The following is a 21,115-nucleotide window of genomic DNA, read 5'->3' as shown; positions in this document are numbered from 1 at the left end:
CTACTACAAACTAGGATTAATTTGAAGAACTAGCCACACATGGTGGTTGCAATTAAAACGTTAATTGAATTCAATATCATTGAGGACGAGTCATTGTTGGATGGAAGCTTGAGTCATTTCTTCTACTCTTGTATGCCTTGTTCTCTGTTTCTACAAACGTGCTTTAAAAACGTATACTACGTCTATTTATACTATTAGTTCAAGTTTGTTCAATTTTGAATAGAGAAGGTTCGTCAGTGCGTCCCAGTGAGTCGCTAGGTTCAACATGGTGTTGAACTAAGAGAGTTGTTGCTTCGTTTCTACGGTCAGAGGTCTCTAGTGAGATGCTAAGTACAACATGGTGTTGAACTCAACAAGTCGCCAGTTATGGTCAATAGACCAGTGAGCTTCCAGTGAGTCGTTGGGGTTGACCTGATGTTGAACTCAGTGACTCGCTCACTTCCAGCTGTACTTTTTTAAAAATTCTGAACTCTTCATTTTGTCTTGTTTACCTTTTTTGGACCTTTTTATCACACATTCTACATCTTGTTCGAACTTTACTCCTGGCCTGCAGTTGTTTCAAACTGGGTCTAATCTTAATCTTAAATGTGAATTTTAGCTTCACAAAATAAAACTCCAATTTGATTCACACAACGATTTAGTGAAATGTGGAATATACTTATCATTTATAGTAAAAGAAAATTGGAACTACTAATCTCGAACGGACCAAAATTACTAATCATGACTCCTACTCATCAATGGACAAAGTATAATTTTATAATCTTTAGTGTTTTAATTATATCCACTTTATACTTAACACATTGCAGCAAAAAACTTTTTGATAAATTTAAAAAATGGCTTTCAAGTAATTTCATGTGGTTGCCTTAAAAAATATAATGTTAAATTTTATTTGAAATGATGGATAGATCGTTGATATATGAAAAATATCTCAAGAATAATGGTACATGGGTTTTATTTTAACCATCACTGCTCTTTATCATATAGTTTATTGTCACGCCCGCATTTTCTAAGGATAGAAAACACGGTTGATCGCGATTAGGGGAGGATTAAAGAAGCGGGGAAGAAAGGGGAAAACAACACAAATCGACCATAGCTCGAAACAAATGGGAATAGCTCGAATAAAATCAGAGTATCTCAACAATCAACAACTCAAAAATGAATATTATCTCAGCGATATAAGAACTCAAAAGAAGGACAACTACTCAGCGGAAGCATTTGAGAGAAGGAATATGCCACATGTGAAGACATGACACATTCTAGACACTTAAATTTCTTCAATGGTCTTGCTCAACACCCACCGCACTCGTCACCGCTCAACCTGCACATAGGGAAAACATATGCAGGGCTGAGTACTTGATGCACTCAGTGGACAAATGCCAAAACAATTTTATAAAAACAGTTATATCATGCCACCATTGAGTGACCTCGGGGTTTTAACTTGAAAAGGCCCGAGACACTAAAAATATCTCAAACACAAACTTTCAACTCATCCTCAAATCCTTTTTCCTCATCATTTCAAAGCACAACCATTTCTCCTTGAATTATTTAAAAACTGTCATATCTGTTCTTAAGGGTTCCGTGTAAGTGGGCCACTTTCCACAAGCACGAAAACCGGCCAACCAGTTCGATGACTCACGGTCCTCATCGTGTACATTAGTCCGAGTAGGGACGAACCCTTGCTAGGACCCAAATTCGATTAAACTCATAGTAGGGACTCACTCCCCACTAAGCAATCATCAACATCAACATCAACAACATAATGTGAAACGAGAATGTGGCCGCAACCTCAATCACTGGACCGGCCGACCCAAAAGACAGCTCACGATCCCCATTGGTGTACAACTCCCAGCTAAACAAACAGATAGACATTTCTCAAAAGAAAAACATGGCATGTCATTCCCTTTGCAAACTTTATTTTCCTTAAAACCGTGTTTGAAACACAAATCACTTTTCTGTCAAGGTCGAGTATCAATTCACATCACATCAACAAAGCCAAGCAATTTATAATATCACTCAATAAATCAACACATAGCACCACATAACATGCGCAACAACACTTTCACTTTGATCACATATCTCGCCTCATCATTGGAATAAATATAATAAATAAATCGCACATAACATGATGCTCAAACCGATATATTAAAATGAAAGCTCTTGAAAACACTTTAGTTCGAAAGCCCACCTCATTCATTAATTTTTCTGAACTTGAATTCCTTACTTCAACTTCAAATTCGTACGCGGAGAAATCCCTTCCTTGCGTCTTTGCTTCTCTTCTCTTCCCTTCCATTTATTTTCGAGGCCGACCGTCACGTTCCCATCATTCTTGGGTTCAAAGTCCAACTAATCCAGCTCGAAACTTCCTTCGACTAATTCGATGGCTCAACAAAAATTAATAGACTAGGCCTAACTAATTAAATCACTCTGGCCCAATCACTAATTTTGTACAGTAGCCAAAATGAGTCTACTCATTTGTGAAAAGTAAACCACACCCTCTTATCCCCAAAATTGACGTCACATATCTCTTCCCAATTGCTTCTTCAATCTTCTCAAAATATTGAACACAACAATATCTCTCTCCCGTCTCAGAATCAGGAGAATATCTAAATTGAAACTCTAAATTCCTTCTTCTCTCAATCCCTTCATCTTCCCCCAAAATCAGCATGTACTTCTGCCTCTCCGTCGCTGCTCCGATCCGCTCGAAACCACGCCGTCACTACAGAAATCTCAGCGGCGAGTTCTCCGCTGCAATTCGCCGCAGTCTCTGCCCGAATCATGACGGCTTCAGCGCCGCCCATCGCCGTTCGATCCGGAAAGATTATCCTCCGTCAGTCGTTGCTCCTCCGTCTGTCCCACCACGCCGCTACTGATATTTCTGAATCACCGCCACCGCTACCGCTGTTGGATCGTTGCCTCCCCGCTGCAGTCGCAGATCGGGCGTTGCTGCTCCGCCGGGACAGCTTGCCACGCCGCTGCTGCTCGTTGTTGTTCTCTCTCTATTTTGTTTCTCCGCACTCTCTTTTCCTAATTCTTAAATCGAGAAATTGTCCCTCTCCTTTTCTCTCTTCACTCTCTGTCAAATTGTGAAATCGGTTGAAAGCTTTTGAAACTGATTGAATGATATGGGGTCGTGGAGTTGTGGGCAAAAATATAATATATCTCCATGGAAAAAGATTTGACTAATTATATTCCTATTTTTCAGGGTGGTGGAGAGATTTGAGATAACTACCGTGGATTTGAAATTGAAGAGTGATAGATATCATTTGATTAAAATTAAGAGGACTAATTTTGGGCTCAAAGAAGAAGAATTAAAAAGTTTTGGGCTCATAACAAGTGGGTTCCTAATTGATAGTAAAAGAATAATTGTTTGGCTCAAAAAGTAAAATTCTTCTCTCGACAAAAGAAACAAGGTCGAAAAATTTTTAAGTGCACAAACGACGGTCCTTTCAAGAACACAATAAAAAGGGTAGAAAAAGTCGGGGTGTTACATTTATGATGTACATACTGATACAGTAAGTATGTGTGTTTATATTTTTAGTATTTCTTTTACTCACTTTGTTGTAATATAATTCATATGCCTAATAATTGTTCACTTTGGTTTTGACATGAATTTTAAGAAATATAAAGGAAAGTAAATGGATTATGAGTCTCACTTTTATATATTGGTTTTATAATAAAATATGAGTGGAATGAGTTAGTGGAATGTGGAGTCTACTTACTATTTGTAGTAAAAAATGAAAGTTGACAATTAATGGAGGACGGATGAAAATGGCAAAAATAGATAATTAATGGGGGAGGTAGAGAGTAGATGTGTTTGATGTATTGAATGGAAAGAAAAAATATTTTATTTGTCCACCATTTAAAGAATTACGCCCTCCGTTTGAAAAAAAAATAGATTAGTTTTACCGTTTTGGGTCGTCCCCCAAAATTAGATAAAATATAAATATGTAAAGTTTTTCAACAAATAATAATCTTTTAGTACATCATTTATAACGTGGACTCCACAATCCACTAACACTCATTCTACTACATTTTTTCTCTCTTTCTTATTTTTTCTCATCTTTCTCTTACTTAACCAATTGCAATTAAATCTAGTGTCATTTACAAGTTTGTCAATTTTTTTAGAACAAAAGGAGTACTATTATGTAATTTTGGATCGGACCATATATTTCACCAACTTTTTATCCTTATAGTTCTAAAAATGGGCCTCACATTACATTTATTTTCTATATTTATTTTTCTTGCTAAAGTGAATAAATTTCTTAAAATACGGGCAAAGTCAAAATAATTATTTACTTGATAAATGGGGAAGTATGTATTTTACTCTCTCTATCCCAATAAAAATGAAACGTTTTCCGTTTTGAGTTGTCTTATTTTCTAAAATGAGAATGCCATCTCTATTTTTTCATATTTCTTACTTTATTCTTTCCTAATTAACTCACTAAATAAAACTATATAAAATTTCGCAAATGTTTCATGTATAATGTGACGGAGTCCGTATATATTAATAAGTACTCCCTCCATCTGCGAATAAGAGTTGCGTTTTTCCATTTTGGTCCGTCAGCAAATAGGAGTCCCGGTTCATAATTACTGCAAAGAGGCATCACATTCCACTATTCATTTTACTCATATAATTTAAAACTAATATATACAAGTGAGATTCTTATTCTACTAACTTTCTCCCATTCAATTTTCTTAACATTTCTTAAAATCTGTGCCGAAAATAAATGAGACTCTTATTCTACTAACTTTCTCTCATTTAATTTTCTTAACATTTTTTAAAATCTGTGCCGAAAATAAATGAGATTTTTATTAGCGGACGGAAGGAGTATGAAAGATAATTGGAAAATAAAACATAACGAAAAAGAAAAAGTGTGGTAATCATCAGCGCAACTGTATTCATTTGACTAGCCTGTAGGGTTCTTCTATTTCCACCAAATTTGAAGTTGCAACTTGTCCAGATTTGAAATTTCACCTCATCGATGCTTGTATATTCCAAAAGAGCTCAACTTTCAGCTGAATTTCGCCTTCCTGTTAGTTCTCTTTTCCTCTTTCTTTGCTGATTAATTTCCCTTTCGCCATTTCGCTGTGAATTACTCTGGAATTTGGGCTGGGAATCTAATCAAATCAATACAGGTCTCTGAATTTCATATTGTTGTTATTGGTGGAAATCTGGATCTGGACTCGATTTCATTTTCATTTCTCTGTGTGCTTGTTCGTGTCTAATTTGCTTCACTAATCTATGGAATTTGATAAATTCGAGTCACGAAGTTCGACTATAAATGATTTTATGTGAAATTTTGGAATCGGATTGATCACACCAACGATTTTGGGCGTTGGTAAATGAACAGAAATGCTGAAAGATTTAGTGCATTTAGTTTTTTTTTTAGCATAATTCTTGTGATAAATTATGAGTTGCAATCATTTCGTTTTTTTCTTAATAATTTAGTATGTTAAGATCTTTGATGTAGGAAAGTTCAATTAGAAATCCAATTGCTGATATTTAAGCTAAGCTAAGTTGTATGGTTAAGTGCATAAATCTTTTCTTCTTTAAAATCAGTCTCCCATAGTTGCAGAATTTTGATACTCTCTGTATGCAGGATGGAAGATTTTTGATCAATTTGTAATGAGAATCAGATATGTAGTTTACTAGCATATGAAATGCCTTTCATATAAATGCCTTTCTCTTGCAGCATGGGTTGTTTTACGGTTTTAAAGAGTAAGAAGAAGAAACCAGAGAAGAAAATCTATGTTAAACGTGTTAATCCACAGGAGCATTCCCCGACTGCATTGCCTGAACCCCAGTCCCAGACACGTTCTTTACAGTCTGCGCCACCAAGTTTTAAAACCAGAGTAAAACCTGTTCAGTCTCTTACTAGAGTAAGCAGTAGCAGGGCACGTGCATTATCAGCACCGTCAAGTCTTGATATAGAAGAACAAGATGCACTTGCATCTGCAGAATATGAGGAACAGGGAGAGTCTAGGAGTCACTTTGGGTCAACAAAAGAATATAATTCACCAAGTCCTCAACCTCTTCCTCTACCGTCACCCCGTGGCACAAATACTTTTAAGGCTACGACAAGTTTTAAGATGGTAAATTCTAGTGGCCCGCTTGATATGTCGGGGCCGCTTCCACTTCCCCCTAATCCACATCCAACTCTGGCCGTTAAAGGAATACTTGTTAACTTTTCTTACGAAGAGCTTGCATCAGCTTGTCATAACTTCTCTCCTGATAGATGCATGTCTGAAGGTCTCTCTTCTGTCATCTACCGGGCTTCTTTTGCAGAGGATGCATCTGGATCAAGAAAACTTGAAGCCACTGTAACCCGTCTTCACCCTTGCAATCAGGTATAATATTGTTGGATTTCATATGTCTAGCTTGGTATTTTAGTCCAGGTTGTTTGTTGAAGTTATTGGAGATATATATTCATTAGGATAGAATTGCGGGATTCTGTTTATCCACATTGGTTGTGTTGTGTTTGTGGATGATGAGACCTTTCTGTCTACTCCAGTTATAGTGCATGGTTTCTACACTCTGTGTTAGGGACACCGATATATTGATATGTACTGGGATAGAGATAGAGAGCCTATTACCCTTCACTAGCAAGCTTTCTGTCCACATCAAAATTCTTGTCTTCAAGCTCTTGAGCCTGTTGTATTTTTGTCATGAACGTTAGTCTGATGTTGTCATGCTTTTCCAGGGGTTGAAGGAGTTTGTGAATGATGTGAATACTCTTGCTTCTTTGCAACATCCATACCTCTGTAAATTGATTGGTTTCCATGCTCGTGAAGGCTCAGACCAACGGATGTTAGTCTATGAGAGGCTATTCCATGGGAGTTTGGATAGGCTTTTATATGGAAGATCAGATGGTCCACCCATTGACTGGAATAGTAGAATGAAAGTTTCTTTATGTGCTGCTCATGGTCTAACCTTTCTACATGAGGAAGGACCCTTTCAGGTAACAAAAACATGCAGCCGTTACATCCACCCCTTAAATGCTATGGCATGTAGATTGTAAACTATCTTTGGTCCTTGTTGCTATCATCAATTGGCTACTATTATTATGTATAGTTTACTAACTTATGCCTGTGCTCCTTGACAGGCGATGTTCCATGAATTTTCAACTGCAAATATACAAATCGACAAGGATTTTAGAGCAAAACTTTCTGGATATGGTTGCATAAGCCACATTCCAGAAGGGGATATCTCCAGTGACTCAGTTGTAAGTGCTATTGAGAATTATATCTAGCACGTTGTCCACCATGTTTATGTGGGTGCGGGAGAGAGAAGTGCATAGTATCATGCTAAAATTACATATTGCTTGTTTCAGGCTGTGGCAAATCTTTCACTGGAGACACTGGAGAAGGGTTTACTTACCCCAAAGAGTAATGTCTGGAGTTTCGGCATTGTGCTGCTTGAATTGCTTACGGGCAGGAAAAATCTTGACAGCCGGCATCCAAAAGAAGAGAGAAATCTAGTGAAGTGGAGTCGGCCGTTCCTGGCTGATGATTGCAGATTGTCCCTAATTATGGATCCTCAGCTAAAGGGCCGCTTCCCTGTGAAAGCAGCTCGGACAGTAGCAGATATTGCCCAACGATGTCTCCTAGTAGATCCGTCAGAGAGGCCGACAATGAGAACTGTTGTGGAGCATCTCAAAGCTGTACAAGACATGAAGTATACCTCTCGGTTTCCTCTGCAAGAACCAGGATCGGTTAGTCAGAAGAATATGTCAAGATCACCTAGTCTGAATGGGATCGTCACTCCTCCTAATAGATCAAATTGTTCTCCTACGCCTCCAACTATACCACTCGTGACCCCTCAAAGTCTGCACGCGCTGCCCTTAGCTCTACCTCATAGATCAAGTTCATCTTCGTATACATTGGAAGAAATTGATCGACAGGAAAGCCGGAGATCATCGTCCTCAACTGTTCGTATATCTAGTGTCGAAGGATTTTGATAGTTAGCGAGATTTATTTTTTTAATTTATTCTCTTTTTTTCCTTTTTCTATTATGAAATGTGAGTAAGTACATTGTATTATAAAGAAGATTAGGATAGCTTCACATAGTTGGCCAGAAATTTATCTGGGGCACAGTTTTTTTGTATATAATGTATTGTTGATGATTATATACTCTCTCTCTCTCTCTCTCTCTCTCTCTCTCACACACACACACACACACACACACACAGTTTTTATGGAAACATAATTACCATATCAAATATTACTTCTCATTTCTCAATCCATTTATACTTCACTCATGGCAAGATTTCAAGTACACAAACTCATAAGAGAGAGATCATGATGTGTTGTCTTCTCTCTGATCTTTTTCTGATAAGTCACTGCTGCCCTCCTGCTCTTGAACAGCAGTCGAGCAACCGGCATCGTCTTGTGCTGGTGGGGTTGTCGTCTCTCCCGAAGCCTGAGCTATCACAGGCGTTGAACTCTCTTGCTGCTCAAACACTAAGCTGGTAAGACCGTTCTGTCTTAGGTATGTGTCCAAAGGCAAACTAGCTTCTTGAAGCAAATTCATCATGCTTATGCGCGCCGTTCCCTGTCGAACCGGACAGCAGTTCAAGTCCAATCCTCCATTGAAGTTATTAGCATTTTCTTGAGCTGGGCCGTCGCAGCTCTGGCATTTCAAGAGATTCTCACTTTCCGATCTCTTTGCATTATCTGATGGTGCCTGACTGGGAACGCTATCAACCTCGGCTTCCTCCTTGGCAGCAGATTGATTCCTCTGGGCGATTTCTGCTTCACGCTCCGACTGGCGCTTCTTCTTGCGCATCATCAAGGTTTTGAAGCGTCGTTTAACAGTCATGCAGACGTTGCACACGCACGTTGGCTTGTGCTTGCCCTTCCCGCTGGGAGGCTGTATGCAGACGATGCAGGAGCAGCCCGGACGATGCCTAGGATGTCTTGTGGTTGTGGCCACTGACGAAGATCCTGGCTCGCTCATGTTTCCCCCAGCAGGTCCTCCGTTTGTCTGTGCTTCGACGTTTTCCTGATATTCTTGTCCGTGTACTGGTTTGAGGCTGGTTAATGCTCTCCTTTTGGTGAAATCTGCATAACGAAAATGTGTATTAAATGCTGATTTTCACTAAATCTAAAATCACAGAAGCCATAAATGGTGTTGAGTGATTCAGACATACCCTTGTGCATTCTGACAAGATTCTCAAGTCCCCTCGAGTCCATTTCGTCGGGAGCAGAACATGAGCATCTGATTTCAAAAGAATGTCGGTACGAAGCTCAAGATCTAGTCTTTCGAAGATAATTCAAGAATATAACCAAACAAACCTCATCGGGTCGTCGATATTGTCTTGACATGTCCATTTGGGAGGGAGCAGAAGATCAAGTGGCAGTTTTCGCCATTTTAAGCAACTGTCGCATTGAGTCCATTGTTCTTGTTCCCTATATTAGAGTCGTCGTTTTGTAAATTATCCAATCTTAATCAACAATAAGAGAGGTATAGCAAAATAATAAGACAGCAGCATCAGAAATAACTCCATGATTTAGTACAAGTCTTCATTCATTCTTACCCGGGGAGACGAACGATGAAAATACTCCTCTTTCCAAAAACAGGTGGTTCCTGAAGTGAATACGAACACCAAACTAAAAATTAAGAATCTCAAATGCAGGATGACTTGAAAAGTAATTTCTTACATCAAATTCTTCGATTTCATGATCCTCAACTGAGACAGTGCTTGGCTTGACAGTTGGTGGTGGCCTGAGCAAATCCTGCACCTCTTCCCACGAGAGTCTCAGCTCCAAAGAATCATGGCCATCAATAAGTAGCCGTTTACTCTTAGCCCCAATGTTTCTTCTTTTGCGCTCAGAAGGCACCAACGCCTGGGTCGAGAGATTGTCTCCTCCAGACTTGCAAACATTCATTTCGGTGATTTGGGGGCTGATATTCCCAGGGTAGACGTGCTTAGGAAATAGAGTCATCGAAGGACTCCTGCTTCCTTTTAGCGACTGAAGAAGGCCAGAATAGCCGCTTATTAGAGGTAGGCTTTCAGCATTTCCCATGACCGTTTCGCCTTGAAAAGCACCCATATCAATTGGATAAAGTGAATCCTGCTGCATAGCAAATCAACAGTCATTTTTTTTAATTTAGAGTACCATCAAAGATAACTCTTAAAACAACTTGAATAAGATCATAGCTACCTTCTGTACTGAAACGCTGTTAGATGCTTTCCGGAACCCCATTAGAAGTTTTCCTTCTGGATCCATACGACTGAACGTAACTGAACAAGAAAACTCGAAGAAGTGAGCAAAGGAAGGACTGCACTACCAAAACAGCTGTTCAAGATTGAATTCAAACATCATTGCAAATTACTGGAATGTGACTGTTTATAAGAATCAATAAACTAGAGTGTTACTAGAGAATCTGTCTATGGATTTAAAATCAAAAAAGAGAATTTATTGTTTTTTTATGAATTATTGAACTTCAGATAAACAAAACTTGATTACAGTACCGGTATCTCCAGCTTGTAACTGCATCGACTGAATGCAGGGGGTTACACCCTCCAAAACATACATTCTGCTATTATTATTTGGCCAAAATCGGAACTGAAATACCCATTCTTTGCCCTTGAGATCCTGAATCCTCAAAGGAAGGCCCTCCGGTTGAGAGATAGGCGGGAAATATGCCTGAAAAGTGAGTTAGGCTAATCTCGTTAGAGAACAAAAAAAAAAGGCTAAAAGATAAAAACAACTTATGCTAATCTTTTGTAGTAAGAAAATCAGGGCGAATAAGACAATACTTTCAAGAAGCACTAGCTAGATTAGAAACATACTTCGGCACATGCTTTAGGAAGAACCAGACGACCAATACGGCCAGCATCACTGGCACTCAAGACCTTTTCAAACAAGGGAACAATGGTGGAATTTGAGCTGGAAACGGCCAAATTAAGGATATACACTGCTTATGAAGTAAGTTAACAAAGAGAATAAGCATACAAAATTATTTAAAAAGCTAAAAATTTAGGATACTCTCCGGATATCTGCTGCAGCTCCTGGTCTGTTATCCGTGGCCAATAGCGTGGAAGCAATTGACTTTTAACTCTTCCTTCAACAGGTGGCCTTGCAACACGTAATTGTGAAATAGAGCTAGAGTTTGTTTCTACTCCTGCAGCCAAAATGGTTGGTACCCTTGGTAAGAGATGGTGGGGCCTACAACCCTGTTGAAAGGAAGAAATTGCAGTGTTCAATTGCCTTTCTTCAGTGATAACCCCGGACATGGTATTTGAGTTTGACGAAGCAGACAAGCTGATGCTCAGGTTCGTCTCAACTAACGACTTATGTAAGCTTCTACTTTCTTGGAACATGTCATAACTTTTTGATGGTCCAACAGGTGGTTGATTAGAACTTGACAACAATTTATAACCTATTCCTTCGGGACTGGCAAGAGCTTCTTCTAGTTTCCTTGAAGTCACGTTGGCATTCTGGGATGGTAACAAGTATTTTTGGCAGTCCATTTTAGTATCATCACCAGATTGTGCAGGTACCATCGTATCAGAATTTCTATCAGTGCCGTTTTCTGTTGAAAGATCACATGCTTTATGTTTTTCTTCAAAGTGGGTCTGCATAAGGCTTTGGAAGAATCAGAGTATATCTCAGTTAGAGTAACTAAAACTTAGTGAAGATAACAAGATTATATAGAATTCTGCATGAGATATTCCATATAAAGAGCCAATTTCACACTCTCACACACTACACAATTATATACCAAAAGCACATCAGATGCATAAATAGAATAACACAATGCAGCACCCATTGTCTAGTGTCCCATTATGAGCTTGCATAAATTGCTCTTACGTGAGAATGTGGAAAACTCTTGCTGCAGCCTGCACAATTCACCCCACCAGTGTCGAGTAGCTCTAGCAACGTACTGGAAGCAATGCATCCACAATGAAGACGCTGCAAAGCTTTTGAGTCAAACTCTACCAGTAAATGACAAGAATCCAAAAGAGAAGACGGTGTATTATAAGAAGCTGGAGGAAAAAAAAATCTGAGTGCACACCTTTCCACATGAGGTGCACTCCCTCCAACCAGTTTCCTCTAAATGGAATGTTTCGCAGAAGACCAAATCTTTATAGGCAGTCCTGTAAACAACCATTATGTTGTCAATTGGATTAACAACCGCTAGTTTCTATTCTTAACTTTAATATGGGGGAAGGGCTGCAGTGATGATTGAACCCATATTTTTATAGTCACGAGCGTAAATTGCTCCAACTCAAAAAATAAATAAATTATTGATCCAGATGGATAGTGATTTCTTCCAAGAGAGCAGAGCTTACAAAAAATGAACACCTAAACAATACATTATCTTGATTAAGACTTCAACGGAGTAAGGTTAGCTGCCCCGAATGAAAACCATATGTTGTTTTTAGAGATTGAAATCCTTGAATTGAGAAAAGCTACCTTTCCCATACATTAAGATCTCCCAAACTACTAGAATTAACACCAATTGAAGTACTGATAATGCCAAGTATTACACTGGAATTCACATCATCAGCCCATTCACCTCAATTCTTCAATTTTATTTGAAAAAAGTGAACATCAGATTTAAGTTTAAGCATCCTAGTTTGCTGCTATCTGAATAGGGCTTAAGAACTTAACACAGTTACATTGTTGTTCTACTAAAATCTGTAATTATTTTATTCCCCAATCAAAATTAAAGCCACAATTAAACATGATTTCTTCCAATTAAACCTAACTATTGAGAGAGAGAGATGAGACATACCCACAATCATGACAGAGAGTAGCAAAACCACCGGATCGCAGAGGCCAGCCCTTTTTCCAATTGAGTGAGGAGGATGCAGCGCAATTCCCATTCATGCACAATCCCCCACCCTCCATTACAGAATAACCAACTAAACTAGTCAAATTTGGGGAAGCAAAATGTTGGTAAATCCCTAAAAAGTAGCTCAGTTCGAACAGGGAAGGGAAGTGGGAGGTTTTGAGTTAAAATAAACATATCTTTTTGCACGAGCAATTTGTGAAGTGATAGTAATGATTGGTCTATGTATTGCGGCCGTACTTAACAAACAACTAAGCCGCCGCCGCCGTCGATGCAATTCGCCTCCAAAATATAAGATGATTTGGTAATCGTAGCTTCTAATTCTTCCTTAATCGGAATTACAATTACCTGTGTTGTCAATTATTTTGATATTGTGATGTCAAGATCGAATTTGGTAAACAGCATTTCTCTCTTTCAACTCACTTTTTTTATAATGAATTTGAAAAGCTACATTTTTCATTTTTCATTTTTCATTTTTTTTAGTTGCTGTAACTTGTTACACATCAACACTGAGTTTCAATTTTGTCAAGATTTTCAGAAATTGCTATCTTAATATGGAAAATTATATTTTTTTAGTCGAGTTGAAACTAACTTAGCACCGAAATTTGATTATACAGGATTGAAATAGATGACACTGTGACTCTAAATAATGAGACATAGTTTTGGTTATGAGAAATTAAAACTAATAAAAAATAGTAGTACAATGCACCCAATCATAGGAATATATTCTGAATTTATGTATTTATATACTTTCTAGGTCTTGGTCCCACTATAAGTGACTAGTATTTATTTATATAATATCAACATTTTAGCAAAATATAACATTCACTTATCTATTTAATTCTTTGTTCATTACTCACTCTGTAAACATCATTTGATTAAATCATTTTAAAAACTATGATAACAATTATACTTGACAAATAGTTGATGGATGTGCAACCTAATTAATTTGAAATGTGCATATGGAAGAAATGTTATAGTGTAGAAGTTAGGTGGAACTGCTAAATTAGAGTAGTACTAGTATATAATTATATATAGGCATAATAATTTTAATGTGCATTTTCCAGGGCAGCTGTGCACGCTGCTGTTTTTGTGATGAAGCAATCATCATTAGTTTCGGTTGCTTTTCAACTATGCTTGATGATGCCATCCTTACCTCACAATGACGCCAATAATTCTCCTTGGGAGTTGGGCCTCCCTCCTAAAATTGGCCCAAGATTAGTCGATTAAGCAACAATTAGAGCATCCACAATAGGAAGACTTCCCCACGAACTAGTACTAGGACTTTCCATCCCACTGCCACATCACTAAAACTTTCTACTGCACAATAGTGGACTAGCACTAGAACTTCCCAACAAACAAATTCACATTTCATATACGGAATTTAAATACAGAATTAAAATTTTGACACAAATACGGAGAAAATACAAACATTTTATAAATAAAAAAACATACATAATTAAAAAAATACATAGTGAAATAAAAAAATACATAGTTCAAAGAGAAAAATAAAACATCCCAAAGCTTCGACACACGCCCCTCCCCCTCTCACTCCTCGTCGTCCCCTAAGCCAGTTGCGGCAGCATCGGAGTCCCCAGATGCTCCCCCACCGCCGAGTCGATGACCCCCTGCAACATCTCCTTGTGTATGGGGTCATTGGTCGCTCTCCACTCCTTTATGGTTTTTATCATGTTCGTATGATGTTGGATATTCGCTATATGGGAGAACTCGGGGGTCGACTGGACTGCTGTAGGGGCTGCCGATTGGACCTCCTGGGACCCGCTGCTGGCGCCTCCCCTAGACATCCGCATTGTCGTCTTTTGCCCAATCGGGCGACGGCAGCAGTTAAAGGAGGGAGGGGTCGGGATATCTTCGGCATCATCGGGGAGGTCGGTGGAACCGGCACTGCTGCTGTAGTCGCCGCTGATGTTGATCTTCTGCCGCTTCGGCCAGCCAGCGGCAACACCCGCCCGAAACTTTGTCGACTCCATTAGCACCACATAGGAGTCCCAGTGGTTAAACGGGTCGTGTTTGCCATGCTTGGGAAACTCTTGCATCGCCATCCTCTTCGCATCCTCCATGGTCTAGCCGTTGGTATGCATGCGGTCGTTGTTCTCGTATAGGCCTGTAAATCGGGAGACAGGGGTCTTCAGTCGATTCCATGTCTTTCGACACTCTTCAGCCGTGTGAAACCTTCCATCCACCGGTTTAAACGCACAGTAGGCTTGGGAGATGCGATTCCACATGTTATCGATTCTCTGGTTGCTCGAGCGAATGGGATCATCGCAGACATTAATCCAAGCTTTCGACAAAGCCACACACTCCTCCTCACTCCAGACGGTCCGCCGTCTCTCCTCCTCATCGTCATCCACCTCCTCCGCCCTAGCCCTCGCCTGCGAGGACTCACCCGCCACCCCCTTGCCCTTGCCGCGACCCCTGCCCCTTCCCTTCTTTTTCAAACCACCCTGATGTCCTGCAGCCGGTGGACTCTGAGTGGGAGGCACCCTAACCAGAGATAGACCCAACTCCTCTAGTGAGAAAGTCTCAGCAGAAGTGAACTGAGACTCCAGTGGAGTACAGGTCTGGGAACCCCCCGTAAAAAAATTAATAGTGGGGCGATAGACATTATCCCCGGGCGACCCATGCATCATCCCGCTCATCTGGGTCATCATTTGGGGCATCATCCAACACATTTGGGTCATGCCGGCACTCATGCCCGCCAACTGGGGCACCATCCCTGCCATCTGGGGCCAAGAGTACATGTTGTGGTACTGTGGCATCATCTAGGGAATCATTGAAAGAGGTCGGCTCTAGCTCGAACTCGCTCATGCTTCTATCCTCTTGTCGTTCTTGAGTTGCTCAAGTCAATTGTCAAATTGATCCGGCTTCCCATGTGTACGCTTTCTTCCTGCAGATGCGGATGATTGGATCCAGTGGAAATTCCGACTGATCAGCTTAATGCAGGTTCAACTTGAGTGAGAGCTCGAAGCGCTTTCAAAACCTTAACCCACAATACTATTAACTAGTACAGAGAAGTAAGGATCGATCCCACAGAGATGATGTGTTTAACATTGTTTGCAGACACGTTGGGACTAGTTGCTGTCACGCTTCACTGCGGTGGGTTAAGTTGGGACACTTGACTTGAAAACTAAACTAACTAAATAGAACTGCTCCACTTGCTAGATTAAATAAATCTACTTGATCAACTCATCTTATCATTTCATAAAATGGACAAACAGAATAAAGCGATGACTGCCAGTCTCCTGCAAAACGTACGATAAAGTAAAACTTTCCCAACGACTTCATCTTCTTCGTAGGATCAATATGAAAAATAGAGTAAAAGCAGATCTGAACATTTACGAGCAAGAAAACGTCATAGCAACTTATAAATTGAAATCCACTCCTCAGAATTGAGCTTTATTCACGTGAACAATAAACTAACCTATGATCATGCAAAACTATCGACTAAACTATCAGATCTAAACATCCAAAACATTTATGTCATAGTTTCCTTCCTTGCAGTCGAACAAACATGAGTCGAACTCAGATCTAAACATCAACAAGACAATTGAGTGAGAATATGCATCACAAAAAGGAAATCATAAACAGATCTCAAAGATCATGCATAACAACAGAGAGATCCAACAAGGTAACGAAAGCATAAAAATGAGATTACTGAATCTGAAGATCATAAATAGCAACAAAGCATAAACTAGAAATAACTAAGAAAATGGGAAATTATTTCATCGCTCCTTCTCGAAGCAGAAGTACAGAGCAAAAGTAAACTGACACCAAGACTGCTACAAAACTAAACTAAGATCGGAACCAAGTGTATGTGTGATTGAGATCGGGAAACAAAGTAAAGCAGCTTCCACTTCAACTCTATAATAGAGCTAAATTCCTAAGATATTTCTTTATGTTCATCTGTGGAAAAAAGCAGAACCTCCTCCTACTCGTGCTGGGCTTCCTATTTATAGAGAGGCTTAGCGCTCTGATTCTTAGGGTATCGTCCTCTCGAATTGTAACTCCTGCCCTCTGGGTTTTGGTGGGGTCCTCAGCTCAATCTTCTTGTTGTGGAAAACTCCTGCTGGCTCCAGTAAACTTCTAGCTTGATCAGCTCAGTCTAGCAGGTTTTCAGCTTCGTTTCTTGATCCATTCGTCCGCCCAGTTGATCAACTCGTTTTCTAAAAATGGCGGACTTACACACACACCTTGCTCAAAATTAGACGTTAGTTCACATAATTTGATGTAGTTTTAAGACAGAAAACATGCGTAAAACGAGCCTCATCAAACTGCTCACACTTAATCCATACTTGTCCTCAAGTATGAAAGAAAAGAAAAAGAAAAGAGACAAGTTTTAAAGCATGGTTCTTATGGAAAACAACATAAAACAGACGCAACTACGTAAAAGATCTAGAAAATGAAACCACATAAGTAAACTAAACACATTGTCATGAAAAAGAAAGACAGAACTGGTTTGTATTGTTCGGCATTCGTCCCCACAAGCTTAAGGTCAATCCAATTGTCTACAGACTTAAATTCCTTTCCCTCCTCTCTTCTACCTAATCATGCTTGTCTGTTTGTCAAGATACCTTCTATCTTTTCAACTGTTGGATTCGCTCAGCCACTCAATACTCACCAGAAAGAATTGTTAGGATCATTCACTCATTCATTTTGCCATACCATTGATGCTGCGAGAATCACCAACTCAGGACAGTTCCTTAAGGTCTTTGATTAGGTTGTAATGGGGCTAGAAGGGTGTTATTTGAGCTTGGGTGAGAGTCCTAGGGGTTCTAAGTTCATGAAGGTTGGTACTCCATTTCTGCGAACATGTGAACTTAGAGAAAAACCAAGACAACCTCCCAGTCTGCTCTGACTATTTCCCAAGGGATATACACATTCTTTCTCTTTTCTCTCTTTCTTAGCCATTCTGACTCTATACATTCTTATCACTTTTTCCATGGCTAGGTTTTGTGGTTCTGCCCTTATGCTTTTTTCTGAAGGTTTTTTTTTGTGGGGATCAAATTATAAAGGACCATCCTCTCTTTGCTTAAAAGCATATTCATTTTTTTTCTGGGCATAAATTTCCCTCATTTCATCTGATCAGCCTACTTTTTCTACCACAATTCGGTGAGTTGCCTCAGCTCTGTCCCTTCTATTCACATGTGGGTAAAACTTGGTTACCAAAAGAAGGGTTAATGAAATGGAAAACAGGGTAGTCAGTGTTTGAAAAAGGAAAACCAAACTTCTCACACTTAGACCAAGCAGTGGGCTAAGTGGGAGAAGGCAGCAAAAACAAATATTCAAAACCAAACATGTTTATCAAATTTTCAGACAAAATTCTCATACTTAGACCAAGCATTGGGCTAAGTGAGAGAAGTACACATATGAACCAAGAACATACAGATATACTATGTACTCAAAATTTCTTACACTTAGACTGTGCAACGGGCTAAGTGGGAGAAGGTAAACAAAACATAGAGAAAGAACATCATATTTACACATAAACTTCTCACACTTAGTTCAAGCAATGAGCTAAGTGTGAGAAGATCACACCAACATATATACAAGATAGGCATAAACATAATCAAAGAAAAACTTAAAACTAAAACCGAAAGTAAAATTTACTTGGTTCGGCTAGTTTAGTTATTCTTCTGGCTCCCTGAGGTGCCAGGACCCCGGGTAGTCTTGGTCGAGGATAGGGGAGTTTTTGTAGCAGTCGGTGGAGTCAGGGTGATGCCTGAGTCATCTTCTCTGGGATTAGGAATGGGAGCTGGACGTTGGTGAGAAGAGTCTGACTTTCCCTCCATCCAGGAAACCATTCTCCCAACAAGGTCGACGACCTTGATCAACTGCTCCCTCTGTTCCTTCATTAACGTCCGATGTGTAGCATTCTCGGCAACCAGCCCGTCCATCGTCTCCTTTATCTTCCTCTTCCATTTGGCAGGCACGGTTACCTCCTCATCCTCTGTTTCAGATTCATTTGTAGTCTCTAAGGCTGGGCCTCGTGAAATTTCTGCCGATTTCCCCTTTCGTTTCCTATCAAACTCCTATATCTCCCGAATCGCCTCAGAAGCGATCTCTTCAAGGGGAAACTTACTCCACCCATCCCTTGCTTGCTGGTTTGCCCATAACTATCTTTCATTTCTTCCACCTTCTCCTCGGAATCTATCACTACGATATCCACCAGATTTCCCGACTGCTCAGTACTGGTCTTCCCTTGTTTCATTCCCACTGAGCGCTTCCTGCAGATCTCCTTCCCTTTGGTCCTCTTACTCCCCTCTTCTTCCTCTTCGCTGTCTGTGTCTGCAATTATATCGTGTGAGGAGGAGGAAGTGAAAATCATTGCTTGAGTGCGGAGAGAGATACGGTGTCGTCCATGTTGGGGTTTTGGAGCCCCTTGCACAGCGGAACACTTGTAAAAAACAAATAAATCAGACGTGAGATCTATTTGACCGATTACGGGATTAATCTATTCACATGTTAACACAGAATTGCATGCTAGAACGCAAATAATTCATGCTCATAGAATATAAATCCTAAACATGAATTCTACGGTTTATAGTTACCGATTTGATTCTCCAAAGAATCGTCGATTGCTCGCGCCTTCTCCACGATGATCTTCAATACTAGACCACAGACCTTCTGACTGGTGTCCCGAACTGTATTCCGACATCAGGGTGGGCTGATCTTATCGAAACACTAGGACTCGAATAAAGATGACACAAACTCCTCACGGAGGAGGAGCAGAAAAACTCACGAAGAAGATTTTTCTAAGTAAAAATCGTCCCTCTCTTTAAATAAGAGTGGGCGAAATTTTCCACAATGATAATTATATTTTTCTGTCTCCTTTATTCTCCTACTTATAATAGTTACATATTGGGCTCTGTCATAATCTATGGAAGGTTTTGGATATGGGCTCCCCCAATTAGCTTTTTACTAATTAAATTGAACCCACAATTTAATACAAGCTTATATTGGAATATTACGAGCAGCCACTGCAGACGTAATATTGACCTCCCCATCCAAATCCGAAATTACTAGTAATTCGGGTTTCCATTTTGTTTATTATTTATTTCCCGCGTTTAAGATATAAATATCCATTAATTAATTAAAGTCTGCTATGGACTTAATTAATTAACATCTTATTATTTCCAAGAGTGGACTTAGCAAGAAACACTTATTTATTATTCATAGAGTAATAAAACTCTAACTGGCTTGTTTCTGAATAATAAAACCTTGTTCAAGCTCCTCTTGAGGACATTATCAAACGAGACTCACCTCGTGCGTGATTCAACATAATAGCAATCCTAACACCGCAAGATAATGATCACCACTACCCAATATACCTGGATCATTAGGTGACGAAAAACCCGCACCTTTGGTAAGTCAAAGTAGTAGATACTCAATGTCGTATGCTCAATGCTAACGTATGTAGATTAAGAAATTAATTATCAAGACCTCGTCTTTCAGTAGATAGCATCAAGACTCGTCTTGCTGTTAGATCCATTCAGTGCTTTACCACACCAACGTCATCTTATTTCAATAAGACTTAGAAATAATAGGACTGACATTGCAACCTTTCACAATAGGTAGCCAAAGCCTATCTAGGTTGTGAAATTCTTCTTTTCTTTTGCAAAGCATTGCATAGAACCGACTGTAGTTACCTTAAAGTGGACGACGCCCACAACCAGTCTACTAAGCAAAAGACTTAGGCTTTGTTTACTTCTTATGCATTTAAATGTTTATAAAACATCTTATAAACGCACAAGCAAACACAATGTAATAATATACTGATTCTATTCGTGCGAAATGCTCGAATAATACTGAATCGGGTCAAAAGTGGATTGTAGAGTTTTTCCGTACACAAGCAAGATTCTATTCGTGCGAACTCGCTCGAAACATGCTTTTCAGTATACTAAACCTAACAATCTCCCACTTATACTCAAAACATGCTTTCGAGTATACCCATTGCCAAAAACTCTCTCACTTATACACAAAGCATGTCTTGGAGCTAGATATATCGAACTACCATTCATTTCACACAATGTTTGAAACATGTTGCCACAAAGGCAATTTCTGTGAAAAATCTGCTTGGTTGTTCTCTGATAATATCTTTTGCACCACTATGTCTTTGTTACGTACTTGATCTTTAATTAATTTCATCTCTCTATGTGATTGCTTAGGTTATGATCTCGTGTTCCTCTTGAATTAGCCTTTGCTAGAGTAAAAATACTCATAGGCATACTCAAACTTACGATCAAAGCTACTAGGAGTATACTCCTAAGGTAAACACATATGATGAGGATGACT

At 39.5% G+C, this 21,115-nt stretch overlaps 2 protein-coding genes across 7 annotated transcripts; one reads left to right on the top strand and one right to left on the bottom strand.

Annotated features, from left to right (window-relative positions):
• Positions 1–4,894: 4,894 nt before the first annotated feature.
• LOC121792076 (receptor-like cytoplasmic kinase 176) lies at positions 4,895–8,149 on the top strand. 3 transcript variants are annotated; one of them, XM_042189874.1, is made up of 5 exons: positions 4,895–5,033; positions 5,773–6,348; positions 6,702–6,959; positions 7,104–7,223; positions 7,332–8,149. In XM_042189874.1, the coding sequence occupies exons 1-5, from the start codon at positions 4,983–4,985 to the stop codon at positions 7,956–7,958; spliced, it is 1,632 nt and encodes a 543-aa protein (XP_042045808.1). In that variant the 5' UTR covers positions 4,895–4,982; the 3' UTR covers positions 7,959–8,149. The 3 variants fall into 3 exon arrangements, with proteins under 3 accessions (XP_042045808.1, XP_042045806.1, XP_042045807.1); XM_042189872.1 differs by having other exon boundaries at positions 4,898–5,033; positions 5,694–6,348; XM_042189873.1 differs by having other exon boundaries at positions 4,998–5,136; positions 5,694–6,348.
• A 57-nt stretch (positions 8,150–8,206) lies between these two features.
• LOC121792075 (B3 domain-containing transcription repressor VAL2-like) lies at positions 8,207–13,189 on the bottom strand. Of its 4 annotated transcripts, none has more exons than XM_042189868.1 (12): positions 12,746–13,189; positions 12,023–12,104; positions 11,818–11,919; positions 10,993–11,582; positions 10,797–10,893; positions 10,476–10,650; positions 10,165–10,244; positions 9,661–10,077; positions 9,537–9,586; positions 9,295–9,408; positions 9,150–9,217; positions 8,207–9,060 (listed from the first exon to the last, which is right to left on the bottom strand). In XM_042189868.1, the coding sequence occupies exons 1-12, from the start codon at positions 12,859–12,861 to the stop codon at positions 8,297–8,299; spliced, it is 2,655 nt and encodes an 884-aa protein (XP_042045802.1). In that variant the 5' UTR covers positions 12,862–13,189; the 3' UTR covers positions 8,207–8,296. The 4 variants fall into 4 exon arrangements, with proteins under 4 accessions (XP_042045802.1, XP_042045803.1, XP_042045804.1 ...); XM_042189869.1 differs by having other exon boundaries at positions 9,661–10,074; XM_042189870.1 differs by lacking the exon at positions 12,746–13,189 and having other exon boundaries at positions 11,818–11,927.
• Between the last annotated feature and the right edge of the window lie 7,926 nt (positions 13,190–21,115).

Source organism: Salvia splendens, chromosome 2 (genome assembly GCF_004379255.2).
Source record: "Salvia splendens isolate huo1 chromosome 2, SspV2, whole genome shotgun sequence".
Taxonomy (NCBI): Eukaryota; Viridiplantae; Streptophyta; class Magnoliopsida; order Lamiales; family Lamiaceae; genus Salvia; species Salvia splendens.
The sequence above is the reverse complement of the archived record's forward strand: the minus strand, read 5'-3'. Positions and strand labels throughout refer to the sequence as shown.

Excerpts from the sequence above, each read along its gene's own strand:
- LOC121792076 (XM_042189872.1), top strand. The coding sequence starts at position 5,695 with ATGGGTTGTTTTACGGTTTTAAAGAGTAAGAAGAAGAAACCAGAGAAG. Across the intron at positions 6,960-7,103 it reads ATGAGGAAGGACCCTTTCAG|GCGATGTTCCATGAATTTTC; the intron begins GTAACAAAAACA and ends GCTCCTTGACAG. Across the intron at positions 7,224-7,331 it reads ATATCTCCAGTGACTCAGTT|GCTGTGGCAAATCTTTCACT; the intron begins GTAAGTGCTATT and ends TGCTTGTTTCAG.
- LOC121792075 (XM_042189868.1), bottom strand. The coding sequence starts at position 12,861 with ATGGAGGGTGGGGGATTGTGCATGAATGGGAATTGCGCTGCATCCTCC. Across the intron at positions 10,245-10,475 it reads GTTACAAGCTGGAGATACCG|TTACGTTCAGTCGTATGGAT; the intron begins GTACTGTAATCA and ends TTTCTTGTTCAG. Across the intron at positions 9,587-9,660 it reads ATGAAATCGAAGAATTTGAT|GAACCACCTGTTTTTGGAAA; the intron begins GTAAGAAATTAC and ends TATTCACTTCAG.